The 16,829-nt window shown below is 35.3% G+C and overlaps 1 protein-coding gene across 2 annotated transcripts in view; it reads left to right on the top strand.

The window, feature by feature from the left end:
• Positions 1–16,829, top strand: part of FZD3 (frizzled class receptor 3) — a 76,856-nt gene that overhangs the window by 23,527 nt on the left and 36,500 nt on the right. Inside the window, exons 3-5 of one of the 2 annotated variants that reach the window (XM_053658726.1) lie at positions 2,668–2,864; positions 9,049–10,066; positions 11,113–11,192. In XM_053658726.1, coding sequence (XP_053514701.1) covers positions 2,668–2,864; positions 9,049–10,066; positions 11,113–11,124 — 1,227 coding nt within the window. In that variant the 3' untranslated portion in view covers positions 11,125–11,192. Of the gene's footprint in view, positions 1–2,667; positions 2,865–9,048; positions 10,067–11,112; positions 11,193–16,829 lie in introns of those variants that run through there. The other variant, XM_037150461.2, reaches the window with a different exon arrangement.

The raw sequence follows: 16,829 nt of genomic DNA, 5'->3' as shown, positions 1-16,829 counted from the left end.
ATAGCTGTCCTAGTGGGTGTGATATAGTATCTCATTGTGGTTTTTTAAAAAATATTTTATTTATTTTTAGAGAGAGGGAAAGGAAAGGAGAAAGAGTGGAAGAGAAACATCAATGTGTGGTTGCCTCTCATGTGTCCCCCACTGGAGGCCTGCCCTGCAACCCAGGCATGTGCCCTGACTGGGAATTGAACCAATGACCCTTTGCTTCACAGGCCCGTGCTCAATCCACTGAGCTACACCAGCCAGGGCTCTCATTGTGGTTTTAATTTACATTTCCCTAATGACTTTGACATTGAGCATCCTTTTATGTACTTACTGATCATTGTATAACCTCTTTGGAGAAATGTCAGTTCAAGTTCTCGGCCCATTAAAAAAAATTGGGTTATTTGTCTTTTTGATGAATTATAGGAGTTTTTTATGTATTCTGGGTACTAGAACCTTATCAGATATTAGATTTATAAATATTTCATTATAAGGCTTGTCTGTCTATTCTCTTGATAGTGTCCTTTAATATAGAAAAGCTTTTAATTTTGAATTTGATTTTTGATGAAGTCCAATTTATCTATTTTTTCTTTTGTGTTTTTGGTGTCATAACTAAGAAACCATTGCCAAATCTGAGGTCATGAAGGTTTACTTGTGTGTTTTCTTCTGTGTCATAGATTTTGTTCTTAGGTTTAGGCCTCTGATGCCTTTTGAGTTATTTTTTGTATGTGGTGTAAAGCAAGAGTCCAGCCTTATTTTTTTGCATGTGAGTTTTGTCTGTAGCCTCACAAAATCATCAAAGCTCTTACGGTTTCTTGGTGTTTTAGCATCAGCTTAGGCAAAACTTGATTCTTAGCCTCTTGCCCTATGCCCAGATTCAACAAATGCCTCCTTGGAAATGTGGCTACGCTGACTGGGCCACCTCACCATGCTTTCCTGTTCTCTGGATTCTTGGTCTCTCAGGTTCTTTTCTTTCAGTAGTTCTCCAAAGCCTTCGATTTTAAAACTTTTTTTCTATATTTTAATGTTGTTCTTGATGGAATTATTGATTTAATACAAACTGCTCATTAATACCTGGAAATGATAGTAACATATAGTTTATCACTACAGATAGTTTTATTGTTACATAATATGTCATATCCATTATACAGTTAACAAGTTTGACATCAGTTTCTTTAAGTAACTCTTGCTTTTCTGACTTCATTGTGTATGGAAGATCTCTGGAAAATATATGAGGAAGGACAAAAAAACTTGGAATTTGTTTATAAAAATTATATATTCTTACATATTTAAACTTTGGTCACCGTCAGAGTACGCTCCATTTGATAAAGTGGGACTTTTTTTTAAGACTTTTTTTCCACTGCTCAAAACACTTTTTGCACTCATTGATTTTGATGCCTTTTAATACTTTTGCCATTTTTTGTTTTACTACTTTCACATCTGCAAAAAGTTTCCCTTTGAAGACTTTTTTCATCTGAGGAAGCAAAATAAAGTCCCTTGGGGGCAGGGTAAGACTGGATGAATAGGGAGTGTGGGACATGGGAGCCGTGGTGATTTTGGTCAAAAACTGCTGAACACTCAGTGTGGTGCAGGCAGGTGCACTTGTAAGTCACTTATCATGAAATGGGCAAATGTGTGGAGTCTTCAGAAAAATTTTCATAAAGCTTAACGCAGCCTTTCACAACTACACCAGCTGATACACTGATACAGATGGGTTCCTGGAACACTCACCAAGCAGGGGAGGCCTGTACTACAAGGGGCCCACCCTCCAGAAGATAATCTAAGTTTTTTGGGGGGGTCCTGCTTCATATATTAGTGTAGAAATAAGTTGATTCTTTACTCATTAGGCCTAGTGATGAGAATATTTTTTATCAATTCAAAATCAACAATGACACTGAAACTGTTATGTAAACAAGTGAAAAAAATATTTGACAGTCAAAAGCCCAGATGTACACTTCTTGTGATATTTGATCTATTGCTGTGATTATGATGATGACTTTAAGTATTGTGTGGTTATATGTGTGGAGCCACTATTATTTTCCTTTCTGTTTTCTTAATATCAACTTACAGTGTTAGCTCTGTTTATATTATGTGATTTCAGAGTTTAAGAACTCTTCTTTTTTTAAAAAAATTTTTTTAACATAAAAAGAACAATAAAATATAAGAAAAGGGTAGCACTCTCTTCCCTACTTCTCATCTTCAAAATAACTACTAGTATCCATACCTACTTCTCTCTCTCCCCTTTCCTTCCCTTGTACTGTTTGTCCTCTCTCTCCTGATATACATGTTAATTGAAGAAATTGTAGAAGTTGAAATACATAAAAGGAAGAATATTAAAATTTCTTACAAGTAGTAATCACTCTTTTCAGCATTTGGCATAGATCTTTTGTATTTTTTCTTTATAAAATGAATCATATTGTTAGTGGTTCTCAGCCATAGCTCTTCATTAATATCACCTATAACAATTAAAATATACATAAAGATTCTGGGATACACCTCAGATGTAACCAAATTGGAATTTCCAGGGCTAAGAGGGTTTATTTAAAAAACAAAAAGCTCTACTTCAAAGTTTTTAATAACCTTCAGAAATTTTTAAAACAAAAAATGAATATTGCAGTACTGTATATAGAAAACTTTAATTTATATACTACTATTTCCTCTAATTCAATTTTAACTTTTTCCTAGCCATTCCACCCTATGGTGAATCTGGATTGTTCTCGGGATTTCCGGCCATTTCTCTGCGCACTCTATGCTCCTATTTGTATGGAATATGGACGGGTCACACTTCCCTGTCGTAGGCTGTGTCAGCGGGCTTACAGCGAGTGTTCGAAGCTCATGGAGATGTTTGGTGTCCCTTGGCCTGAAGACATGGAATGCAGTAGGTGCGAAAATCGTGTTTTTCATGGATCATTACTTATGTCGCAGCATATTTAAAAATTACCTGTCTTCTAGTTCATCAATTTTTTAAAACTTATTAACAAAAAGTGTATATATTAGTCTTAATTTCAAACAGCTGTTTATGGCTTCAGAATTATTCATTTCCTTAGAAATTTGGAAGCACTAAATTAAAAAGGTAAAAAAGAGAACATTGCTATGAAGAAGTTTTTAAAAGAATTAAGGAGAATATAAGGCTGAATACTGAATCAACAGAATAGTTGATTTTTTCCCTCCCTTAAAATTTTTTTCTGGTTATAAAAGCAATGCCGTTTATGAAAATTAGAAAATACAGAGGAAAAAATAATCATTTGTTGCCTCATCATTAAATACTTCTAACAATGATTTAATAGGACTTAAATATCTTTATTATTTAAATGTGTTAATGATTAAAGTAGTTTTGTCAGTTCTGGTTTTCTGTCATATATTAATAGACCAGACCCAGAAAATGTCTGATGCTTTTCTAATTAATTACAATATATAGATTGTAAGCATTTCCTAAAGGTTAGAAGATGTTTACTAGACAGTCTTACAGATTTGTATCAGAGAACATTATTATTAGCAGTATTTTTTAATTGACCTTGAAGAGAGAAAAACATAAATTTGTTGTTCCACTTATTTACCTATTCATTAGTTGCTTCTTGTATGTGCCCTGACCCAGGATCAAATCTTGGTGGATCAGGATGAGGCTCTAACCAACTGAGCTAGTCTGCCAGGGCAGTGCTGTATTTCTTATATAACATCGTGCCCTCTTTGTATTCTGAAACATTTCAGAATACAAAATAACAGGAATTTGTATGTACTTATTCCTGTCTGGCTTTGTTGATTCCTGATGTTTTGCAATATTTGCTTCTGAGTTTTTCTTTTAAAAATATTTATTTATTTTTAGAGAAAGGGAGGGAGAATGAGAGAGAGAGAAAAACATCACTGCGTGATTGTACCTCAAGTGTCCCCAGCTGGGGACCTGGACTGCAACTCAGGCATGTGCCCTGACTGGGAATGGAACTGGCAACCCTTTGGTTTGCAGGCTGGTGCTTAACCCACTGAGTCACACCAGCCAGGGCATCTTTTTAAGAAATAAAACAATACAGATGGAGTTGAAAAGTCCTTCCTTGGTATCTGTCTTGATTTCATTCCTTTCTTTCCTCCCCGGAGATGAAGCGATCATTATGTTAAATTTGTTGTTAATCCTTCCTGTTTATTTTTATACTAGTACTTATATACATACCCATAAATAACATTAAATTTTTTTACATGTACCCATATATTTTTAGGTCTGGTTGATTCCCTTTAATTACTACATAATAGCCAGTTGTATTAATATCCTATAGTTATTTAGCCATGTCCTAGTGACAGCCATTTGGGTTATTTTCATGTTTTTGCTGTTATAAGCAATGCTTCAGTGAACATTCTTTTCTTCTTTGTGTTTAAAACTAATTTTTTTTTATCTGACAGTAGCTCTCAGAGGTAGGTAAAAAGCAGGTGTTACTCACATTTCAGAGATGGAAAAATTTAAGAAATAAAACATCAATTTCTTATAGTCCACTTACTTACTTACATTTTGCTTTCTTATCTACTCCCTCCTCAAACACCTGATAGCATTTATAGTTCCTCTTTAGAAATCTGTAAATTTCTTGGTGTTTATAACAACACTTATGAGTTGAGTGGGCCAGAATTGTATTTTATGTTTCCTGTATCTAACTCTTATTGTTTAGTGGTCTTTTTATGTTAATAGCTTATAGACAAGATAGAAATCTCATTATGATCTTTATTTCTTTATCTGTTTTGATAGGATTAAATGTACTTCATGTCCTCACTATTGCCTGGGATTGCCTAACTCTGAAATCTTAAATTCTGGCAAGCTGGTCTTTTATAACAACTTTTCATTCTTTCACATCTCTCATATTTTTGTTCCTACTGTACCTTGTCTTTATGTCATGGACACCCACAGACTTTTGGGGTTTTCCCCTCTTCAATAGAACCCCTTCCTGATCTAACTTATTTCCTTACTTAGCCTAAGCTTTGTGGTCCATCCCTTGAAATAACACTTTTGCTAGCAATTTCAGTTTATTCCTTTGACTGTACTTGTTCAAATCTCCAACTAGATTGATTGAACCAATTTCTTGTAAAATTACCTATGCTTTTATTTAAAGAGTCAAACCAAAGTAATTCTACTTGCTGTTCGTCTTTGGTCAATTTTGAATTTGGTCATCAGGGAAATTTATTTTCATTACCCTTAGCACCTGTGCCGAAGCTATATAACCCTTTTCAAACCCATATTTCACTTTTATTCTGTATTTGGCCCTTATTCCCCTCAACCTTAGCCTGTCCTCCTTTCCTAAAAATCAGCTAGGCCATCATATGTGAACTGTTGTGGTCTGCTATATCTCAGACCAATCCTTCTCAGTTTTCTTTCTTGGATCCTCTTCTTTCTGACACTTAAAATACTGGTGTTTCTCAGAGTTCTGTTTCTGTTCTCTTTGATTTTTACATGCTTTCCCCAGATAATAACATTGTACTGATTTTAACCTCTTTTTCATATACTGATGACTCCTAAGTCTATATCTATATCCTTGACATCTTCTTACCAAGTTCCAAATCTCCATATCCAGAAGCTGTTGGAAAATCCTAGCCTGAATTTGTCTCAGATACCTAAAGTTCAACATGTCTGAAATTTAATTTATCTCTAGGACATTTTTTTATTCTCTGGAGGTCATCTTCCTCCCTCACTGACCTTAGCTTCCATGTTCAATCAGTTAAAATCCCATTGGTTTAATCTAACTAATTTCATAGCTATGCATTCTTTTCTTTTTAAAATTCTTATGTATTGATTTGAGAGAGAAAAGAAGGGAGAGAGAAACATTGATTTGTTGTTCCATTTATTTATGTATTCATTGGTTGATTCATTGGTTGTTTGTGCCCTAACTGGGATCGAATCCACACCCCTAGGAGTATCAGGATGACACTCTAACCAACTGAACTAGCTTCCTGGTGAGGGTCATAGCTGTCACATTCTCACTGCCTTGTATGGTTTTAGTTCTGGCTCAACTGGTATCTCTTTTTCCCCATTTTTGCTCAGCTCAAATATGTCTTCCACACTGCTCCTAGTCATCTTCTAATTCACAGGTGGCAAACACAAGGCCCACAGGCCAAATCTGGCCCTCCACCTTGTTTTATCTGGCCTGGCACCTTGTTTCTAACCATCGGCAGCGCCAAGCTCTTGTTTAACTGTTAAGAAGTAGTTACATTTATACAGTCCTAAGATTACATTCAGCGCTTTGAAGGCAACCACAGGCCGATGTGGCCCCTAGTGAAAATGAGTTTGACACCCCTGTCTTAGCTAGGGCTATATGGAAATATTTATTCAACAATCATTAATTGAACAAATACTGGATGCGTTCTGTATGCTGGGCACTATTCTGTGTTGAAGACAAGCACTGAGCAGAATGTCTCTGTTCTTCCGGAGCTGAAGTGCTAGTGGCAGGAGATATCACATAGGTAATGTCAGCTGGTAAGGAATGGCTATTAAGAAAGTAGAGTTAGGTGGTAGTGATACAATACAGGGAAGCAGAAGGATTCTGTTTTTTTGTGGAGACAGTAGGGAAGGCCTTTTTGATAAGGAGGCGTTGAACAGGGACCTAATTAAAGTGAAAGAACAAATAATACAGATATTCAGGGAAGAACAGTCCAGGTGAGAAAACAGGAGCAAGTTTAAAGAAGTAGAAGCATGCTTGGTGTAGCCGAAGAACAACAAGGAGACCAAAGGGGCTGGAGCCCAATGAGTGAGGGAGGATGGAAAGATTAAATAATATCAGAAAAATACTGGGGGTTGGGGGCGTTTTGTACCTCTGGGTTGGAATTTGGATTTGATTCCGAGTGAGAAGGGCAGCAAGCCATTGGAGGATTTTGAGCAGAGGAAATGTGATCGGAGCACAGGTGTGGCTGCTGTGTGGAAGCGGAGATCAGCAATTGGAAGTCACTCCCAGAAGTCCAGGAAAGCGGCGCAGATGTCTCAAATTGGGGGGCAGCAGTGGGGAAGAAGAGAAGTCCGATTCTGGATATATCACAAAGTAGAATGACAGGATTTACTGGTAGATTGTGAGGTGTAAATGAGAGAGAACAGACTTCAAAGATGACCCCAAGGTTCTGGCCTGAGCAAACTAGAAGAATGGAATTATCACTTGTGGAGATGGAGAAATCTAAGAAGTAGAAATCAAGAGTTTGGTTTTGGAAAGCTTAAAGAGTAAAGGGCGTGTATATGTTGAATTGGCATTTGGATATACAAATATATCTATAAAATATATAGTATTACTTTGCATGGTTTTAAATTTTATGTTATTGTTTGTGTATACATGCATGCGCATACATACACATACACACACATATATTTCTGCAACATTCTTACCTCTCCAACCTCATCTCTTGTTACAAGTCATGCACACCTCAAGTTCCAGCAATACTAAACACACCCTGTTCAGACCTTGATGCTTTTGCTTGCATTTCTTGCAAAAGTACTGTTTGGCGTACTTCAGTACTGGCAAATACTGCTTCAGAATTGAAGTCTTTTATTAACCTCTTCCCCGGAAATAATTAATCATTCTCTATATCAGTTTATACTTATATAGATTTTGGTTGCTTCATTATCACACTGTTGTATTTTATGTTGTTTTTACAAGCGTCTATCTCCTTTTAGACTCAAGGATAGAGATCTTGTTTTGTTTTTTTGTTATTTGTTTGTTTGTATGTTAAATCCCTGGCATACTGCAGGATTCTGATAAATGCCTGAATACAATAAGTTTCTGTTTTTTGGTTTTATAATTCCAAGCCCTGTGAAGAAAATGTTTATATTGGAAAATAAACGTTTAATCTGCCACAGCACAAGGTTATGCATGCATTTGACAAACAATATCAATGATAGTTTCTTGGAAACTATTTGATGCATATAAAGTAGTAAACAGTTAGTGGGCATCTGAAAGGCTTAGAAACTGTTACCGGAAAGATATTTGATGGTGCAGGAAGTTTGTGAGAATGAAACCCTTAGTCATGTAAGTGTGTCTGCAATACAACTATTTGTTTTCTTTGTCCTGAGGCTATGATACTTTCTCAAGTCTGTGAATCTGGAAAATTGTTAAAATGCACATTTCTTGGGCCCTAGCACAGGTATACTGGAATTACACTGATTTGTGGTGGTGGGGGACCAAGAATTTACACTTTAAAAAAAGGACCTTAAGTTTTCTCATCACTTTAAAGTTTGAAAATAACTGAATTGGAGAATGCAGTGGGTTACAGAGAAATTGGGAATGGTAGGAAAGAACTAGTTGCCATTGGAGACCTTGGAAGGCCTGTAATTAACCAATATGATAAGCGGAGAGTGACCATAAAATGGAAATAAAAAACCCCTAAGCCCTGGCTGGTGTAGCTCAGTGGATTGAGCGTGGGCCTGAGAATCAAAGGATCGCGGTTCAATTCCCAGTCAGGGCACATGCCTGGGTTGCAGGCCGGTTCCCTGCAGGCTAGTTTCCAGCAGGGGATGCACAAAAGGCAACCATACATTGATGTTTCTCTCCCTCTCTCCTGCCCTTCCCCTCTAAAAATAAATAAATCTTTAAAAAAACAAAACCCCTAAAAACTAAGCCACTTGTAAGGATTTTAAAATGCTAGTCTAACTCAAAATACCTTGGGCCACTCATATAGGGAATATTTTTAACTCTTGTGTTTAAGTGCTGGAGGAAATTGAGGACTATACTATAGTTAGACAAAATTAACTTAGCTTCTATTCTGTTGGAGCTATACGTTTATATTTACTTATTTTATATATGTTGATATTGTGTATCCTAAATAGTTTATATATATATATACTTTTTTTGATGGGTATGCTTGACCGTTTTAAGAAAAACTATTGTTTTAAAAAAACAAGTATAAAACCTTACCATTTTTTTGTCAACTATGAAAATCTAGTTGTATTGTTCACACAAAAGGTATTACCATTTACTTTATTTCTACTTATTGTAATGTGCTCCCAGGACATAAGAATAAATAGTAAGGTCACAAGTGCTAAATTTGGAAATCCAAATTTTTAGGTCTCAGTAGATTTCCCATTTAGTAAAATGGTTCTCATTTTGTATTTTTTAGGTTCCCAGATTGTGATGAGCCATACCCTCGACTTGTGGATCTGAATTTAGTTGGAGATCCTACTGAAGGAGCCCCAGTGGCAGTACAGAGGGACTATGGTTTTTGGTGTCCCCGAGAGTTGAAAATTGATCCTGACCTTGGTTATTCTTTTTTGCACGTGCGTGATTGTTCACCTCCTTGTCCAAATATGTACTTTAGGAGAGAAGAACTTTCATTTGCTCGATATTTCATAGGATTGATTTCAATCATTTGCCTCTCTGCCACGTTGTTTACTTTTTTAACTTTTTTGATTGATGTCACAAGATTCCGGTATCCTGAAAGACCTATTATATTTTATGCAGTCTGCTACATGATGGTATCCTTAATTTTCTTCATTGGGTTTTTGCTCGAGGACCGAGTAGCCTGCAACGCATCTAGCCCTGCACAGTATAAGGCTTCCACAGTAACACAAGGATCTCATAATAAAGCCTGCACCATGCTTTTTATGGTACTTTATTTTTTTACTATGGCTGGCAGCGTTTGGTGGGTAATTCTTACCATCACATGGTTCTTGGCAGCTGTGCCAAAGTGGGGTAGTGAAGCTATTGAGAAGAAAGCATTGCTGTTTCACGCCAGTGCATGGGGCATCCCTGGAACTCTGACTATCATCCTTTTAGCGATGAATAAAATTGAAGGTGACAATATCAGTGGCGTGTGTTTTGTTGGCCTCTACGATGTTGATGCATTGAGATATTTTGTTCTTGCACCCCTCTGCCTATATGTGGTGGTTGGAATTTCACTCCTCTTAGCTGGCATTATATCACTAAACAGAGTCCGAATTGAGATTCCATTAGAAAAGGAGAACCAAGATAAATTGGTGAAGTTTATGATCCGGATTGGTGTTTTCAGCATTCTTTATCTCGTGCCACTCTTGGTTGTAATTGGATGCTACTTTTACGAGCAAGCGTACCGTGGCATCTGGGAAACAACATGGATACAAGAACGCTGCAGAGAATATCACATTCCATGCCCATATCAGGTAAGGGAAGCCTTGTTCTAAATTTCAGAATATGTAATAGTGAAAAGAGGACATATTACTATAAAGAGCTAATCTTAGCTGGGTTTTTAAGAACTTTCAACTTGTACATTAAAAGTTTAAAGTGAAGATAATGAACAAAATATATTGTAGTAATAATGTCATACACATGTCTCTATAAACATCTTCCTTTTAAAATTCAACTTTTACAGGTCTAAGCTATGGGCTTTTAAGCAATTTACTTCTGCTACCTCAAAACAGTTGCTTATTGATTCTGTAGAAGTCTGCAGGTTTGAGGGGAAGAAGCACTTCACCAGCTCTAGCAAAAAGACACTTTCTTTTTGTGGAAATCTTACTGATACTCAAAATAGGAATTGTTTTAACAGTTGCAAAATTAATAGAATGCAGTTATACAAACCAGCTGATCTCTTAATTGGTCTTGGTTTTTCTCTTTTGCATACTGAGTATTTTGTAATTTACCTTTTAGTTTAAAGAGGTTAGATAATCATAATCATAGAATTTTGGATGTAGAAAGAACTTTGGAGATCATTTATTTAGGTTCCTTCTGTAGAGTTCTTAAACATCTGTCTCATTTGCGGCTTAGAAATGTATAGTCACTTGCTCACACTCATCTGGGATTTAGTTCTAGGAAAGGAGTAGAACAAGGAAAGTAATTCAGAGGAGTTGATGCTAAGTATTTATCTCTCGTCTTAAAACCTTCTCTGGAGCTATACTACTAGTAGCTATCACCTCTCTTCTTCCTTTTAAGACAAGTTTTGTTTAATCATAATTGTTTTATTCAGGTCTTTTATTTCTTCTTGAGGAATTTTTGGGACTTTATATTTTTCTAAAAAATTATTTCCTCTTTTCAAATAAATTGGTATAAAGCTATTCACATTTTTTATTTTGAAAATTGTTACTATTTGCTTTTTCGATTCCTAATGTATGATCTTTTTTTTCTTTCCCTTGATCAGTCTTACTAGAGGATTATCTTTTTAGTTTAGTTATTTTTGTCATTACCTTACTTTGTTTCTTCTGCTTTTTTTTAGAATTACAGTTGACCCTTGAACAACGTGGAGATTAGGGGTGCCAACCCCCATGCTATAGAAAATCTGTATATAAGTTTTGACTTCCCCAAAACTGAACTACAGTTATCCCTTGATATCCACAGGGAATTGTTTCCAGGAACCCTGTGGATACCGAAATCTATGATACTCAAGTCCCTTTTATAAAATGGCATAGAACAGTGCATATATACACTTAGCGGTTGGTTGAACCCACAGTTGCAAAACTTGGGGATACAGAGGGCTGACTGTGTATTTATTGTAAAAAATCTGCATATAAGTGGCCCACACACTTCAAATCTGTGTTGTTCAGTGGTAAACTATACTTTGTTTTTCTGAATTCTTGAAAATTCAACTCATGCATGGTGAATGTCTCTTAATTTTTGAAGTGCATTAATTAGTTATTTAAAGTTTAACCAAAAAACTGTTATTAACCACTTTGGTCACTCATTCATTTTTCCATACTGGCCCCAAACAACTGTATGTATGTATATGTATGTGCCTTTTATTATATCAAGTTGGGAATTTCTGGCCTTTCTTCATAGAAAAATTTTCCCAATTCTGATGGAAAGGGATGTTTTTCACACTAACACCTCATAGATTAATACTCACATACATGCATTTTTTAATTCCCTGCAGTATTTTTCTTTTCCAGATTTAGCGTTAACTTTTTTTTCAGCATAGCAGTTGAGAGGCTGTTCTGGAAGATTAGTGGAAGCATGATTAAAGTTTTATTCCTTGTATGAATCCTATGAACTCACTTGTGACTCTTTTCAATCTTAAGTAATAGGTGTTGCATTAAATTTGGCTTGTTCAAAAAATATAAAGTGTTACAAATATGAACTCTTATTTGTGTAAATTTTATGTGGGTAAATCTGTGATCTTATTTGATACCCAAACAACCTTATGATATAGATAGTATGGCTTCATTCCTGCCACTCTAAAGGGAGGAAGTTGAAGCAGAAAGAAAGAATATGGCGACACACATTAACAATAGTTCAGTTGTGAGCAAAGTATAGTCCACTCAGAGTAGAGCCCACTGACAAACGAGAGACAGTCACTTGGGTATTTGCTTTTGTTTGTTTTTTTTGAACGAGGGTAAAATATCCCCCATAAATAGTAACAAAATTTTACAATTTTGACTATTTTTAAGTGTATAGTTCTGTGGCACTAAATACATTTGTTTTTGTGCCACTCTCAGCACCATCATTCTTCAGAAATTTTTCATCTTCCCAGGCTGAAACTTGACCAATCAACAACTCCCCTTTCTTACCTGCCTCCCAGTCACCTACAGCCATCATTCTACTTTATGTCTCTGTGAATTTGACTACAGGCATACCTTGGAGATACTGCAGGTTCATTTCCAGACCAGATCACTGCAGTAAAGCAAGTATCATGATAAAGCAAATCACAAGAAGTTTTTTGTTTCCCTGTGCATATAAAAGTTAATGCTCATACCAGGCTGTAGTCTATTAAGTGTGCAATAGAATTATGTCTAAAAAAATAATGTACATGCCTTAAAGAGAAGATACTTTATTGCTAAAAAATGCTAACCATCACCTGAGCCTTCAGATAGTCATAATCTAGTTGCTGGTGGAGGGTCTCCATGCATTATCTGTAAAGTGGAATAAAGCAAAGCACAATAAAATGAGGTATGCCTATACGCTAGGCACTGCATTTAAGTGGAATCATACAATATTTGTTCTACTTTGATGTTTTAATATTTTAATAATTAGTTTTCATTCATTATCTTACTGATAAAATACTCATATAGACTTGTGAATTGAGTACCAGAGTTATTAAGTTCCTATTTGAAGTTTATTCATATATAATTGAACAGCATTTGCTATTCCTGAGCTTGCCTAAAAGAATACTTTGCAGGCTCTGATGATCATTTCTAATGAGACATTTTTTGAATGTATTAAGCAATGATGTTATCCTTAGAGTAGCCTACTAGGCGACTTAGAGAATAATATTTGAATATGTTTGCTTAAAAATCAGTGAGGTTGCTTTATAGTCATTTCTTATTTACTGAAGCTTTCAAATATTGTCTTTTTACTACATTTGTTGGGGTGATACTGATTAACAAGATAATGTAGGTCATCTTCAGTCACCATATATTTGGTCCCCGTCAGATATTTGAAAAATCAGTTTGTAAAGCAGTTGTCTAATTGTTTTAAAATACCACTTGTGTTTAATGCAAATGGCTTGTATTTAAGTCCATAGTTCGAAGAAATATGGGCTTGTATAAAGGATTTAAAAACATTTAAAACAGTATCCTTGCTGTAAACAGAATTTTACTGCTTAGATTTTAAAATACATTGTACTAACTGGTTTTAGCAAGAACACTTTCTCAAAATGTATATTAAATAATACTTGAGAAAGTAGTATTTAATGCCTGAATCCAGAATTAATTATGAAATATACATAGCCTGAGTTGTCAGAATGTCTGTTTTACAATTTCAGATTAGTAAAGTTTATTCTTAAAGTGCATTTCCATCTGATATATTATTTAACATACTAGTAATTTTCCAAATACTTGGGTTTTTTAAAGTAATGTCTTTTGGTCTGCGAATCAGAGGATCGCGGTTCAGTTCCCAGTCAGGGCACATGCCTGGGTTGCAAGCCAGTTCCCTGCAGGCCAGTTCCCAACAGGGGACGCACTAGAGGCAACCGTACATTGATATTTCTCTTCCTCTCTCCTTCCCCTCTAAAGATAAATAAATAAATAAATATTAAAAAAAGTAATGTCTTTTATTTAGTGCCTTCTAAGAGGCTCAGAGCATTTTGTGAAAGAGTTACAAGTCCCAAAGGTTGTTGATATTTCTAAAAAAGCATTTCAGTGTAACATATTGGTTAAAAACACGGGCTTTAAAGGCAGAGAGGCTGGGTTTATGTCTTGTCTCTAACATTTTGATCCTCAGCCTCCCCATGTAAAATGTAGGAAATAATGTTACATATAGTAATATCTATCTTATGGGTGGCTATGAAGATTAAAGGAGAAAATAAATTTAAACTTCTTGCTAGAATGCCTTGCACAAAGGAAAATATCAGTATTCTGCAACTACAGGTACATACTTCTTGAAGCTTGAAAAAGTGTTATTTCTGATATTCTGTACTATAATCATAGTGTTTTCTATTAAACATTTCTTTTCAAAAGAACACATTTTCTTTCCTAAAATGCCTGTTCATTTTTTAAATCTCTTTCATCCATCTAATGCAAAGCTATGTATCCCAAGGAATTTCAATACTAGAACCTGTGTTTTAGTAGCAGAAATGTGTTACCATAATACAAACAGCTTAGCTAAGACTATCAAATTGACATTAGAGCCATTTGTAGAATTCTAAAAATAAATTTTTATATAAAACAGAACACATTATTAGTATTCTTTCAGCCACACAAGGCACCCCATCTGCTGTTTATCTAGTGTTGATTCAGAAAAATACAGAAACACAATACGTCACATCTAACTTAAGATTTTAGCTTCATTTTCTGATAAGAGTGCTTCTTTTTACCAGGCAATTCCAAAAGGAATTATTGTTTATGAAAGGGCCATGAGACATTAGGGACAGTGAGTATTTCTTTTCAACATATAGAGCTACTAATCTTTTTTCCTGTTACTAATATTTAAAGTGGTAAATATCCTACTTGTGATATCCTGGTATCAAACTGATTTTTCCTCAAAATTGTTTAGTGCCCATAATAGAGGAAAAAAGTAAGAATTCCCTGAAAAAATATTCTACATTTTTAATAGGAAAATATTATATTATAGAATATTAAAAGAAATTTATCGAAAACTATTAATGCTTTTATAATGTGCAGGTTGTAAAATGCTGTCAAATGGCACTTTTGGATAAGTACATTAAAGCATACAAGTTACTAATATTCTGGGTTCTGTTAAACAGGTCAGCTTAGGCTGTAAGTTCAGTTTAAGTCTTAACTGCAGACATATCTGGTATACAAATGGTTTACACATTTTAGGAAAAAATTCAGTGTACTTGGCACGATCTACAGGTCACAATAAACTTTGTGTAAAGGGTCAAACAGTAAATACTTTAGGCTTTGCCTGCTATACCTGCTGTATGGTTTTTGTTGCAGCTACTCAACTCTGCTGGTATAATACAAATGCAGCCATAGACAGTATGTAAACAAATGGAATTGTTCCAGTAAAGCTTTGTTTACAAAAACAGTTGCAGGAGATTTAGTCTACAGGCTGTGGTTTTTCATTCCCTGATCTACAGCAAGCATTGTTCTATATCACCTTTGAAAATTCTTTCATAACAGCAGCTGGATGCCATTTTTCTGTCCTTGTATATCATTAGTTACTTCTCATTACTACTTTTGAGAATCATCATACTATGCTATTTGCATAATGGTATTAAAAATACTCAATACAGTGTAGTACTATTAGGTTTTTACAATAAATGAAATAAAAAATAAATGCTAGTACATCATTATAATAAACGCATGCCAATACACCTTCATTCCAGTGATTTTTTAAAAATTTATTTATTTATTTATCTTTAGAAGAGAAGGGAAGGAGAGAGAGAGAGAGAGAGAGAATTATTAATGTATGGTTGCTTCTCATGCATCCCCTGCTGGGAACTGGCCCCTGCTGAGAACTGGCCTGCAACCCAGGAATGTGCCCTGACTGGGAAGCGAACCGCGATCTTTTGGTTCACAGGCCCACACTCAATCCACTGAGCTACACCAGCCAGGGCTATTCCAATAATTTTTGAAGTCATCACCACACCAGCTTAAGGCAATAATTTCAGTAGCTTGTGGGAATGTAAATAGAAGCAAAATAATGTAATAATTGCAGAAGCTTTTAGTTGTTAAGTGTTTACTATGCACCAGGTTCGGTACTTAGCAAATTTATATACATTATCTCATTTAATTTTTACTATAGCTTAGTAAGTTAGAATGTACTCAATTTAAAAAATGAGGGAACTGAGTGTCATAATTACACAACTTATCCAAATTCAAATAGTAAGTGATAGCTGGAATATGAATTGTCTTTCTGATTCCATCACTTTACACCTGTTCTTGTGCAAAACACACTGGAATGAGTATTTGGGAAATGCAGTATAGTCCTGGCTGTATCTCTGACTAGCTCTATCTTTAGTAACTCTATAATTTCTTTTTTTTATTTTATTCATTTTATTTTTAGAAAGGTGAGGGGAGGGAGAAAGAGAGGGAGAGAAACATCAATGTGTGGTTGCCTCTTGTACACCCCCTACTAGGTACCTGGCCCGCAACCCAGGCATGTGCCCTGACTGGGAATTGAATCCGCAACCCTTTGGTTTTTAGGCCAGCACTCAATCATTCACTGAGCCACACCAGCCAGGGCTGTAATTTCATCTGTAAAATTAGGGGATTGGATGAAATAATCTCTAAGGTTCTTCTCGGGTCTAATATCAAATGAATCTAGAGACTTTTCTCTCATAAACCACAGTTTTTTTCTTCCCTTATAAATCTCATTTATTAATGTAGATGCAACTACATCTACCATTATGCCATGTTGACAGTTGCTGAGGAAACAAAAGTGAATAAATAAGCTACAGCTCCTATTCTGAAGGATTTTATAGTCTAGGAGAAAAATAAGTATGGAAATCAAATAATTCTGTGACTATAGTACAATTACGAGTTTTTGCTCTTGTTTCTTTAAAAAATATGGAGAAACCTAGTGAAAACACCTTAA

The sequence above is a fragment of the Artibeus jamaicensis genome, unplaced genomic scaffold, assembly GCF_021234435.1.
Source record: "Artibeus jamaicensis isolate MK-2021 breed Jamaican fruit bat unplaced genomic scaffold, CSHL_Jam_final scaffold_537, whole genome shotgun sequence".
Lineage (NCBI taxonomy): Eukaryota > Metazoa > Chordata > Mammalia > Chiroptera > Phyllostomidae > Artibeus > Artibeus jamaicensis.
The sequence above is the reverse complement of the archived record's forward strand: the minus strand, read 5'-3'. Positions and strand labels throughout refer to the sequence as shown.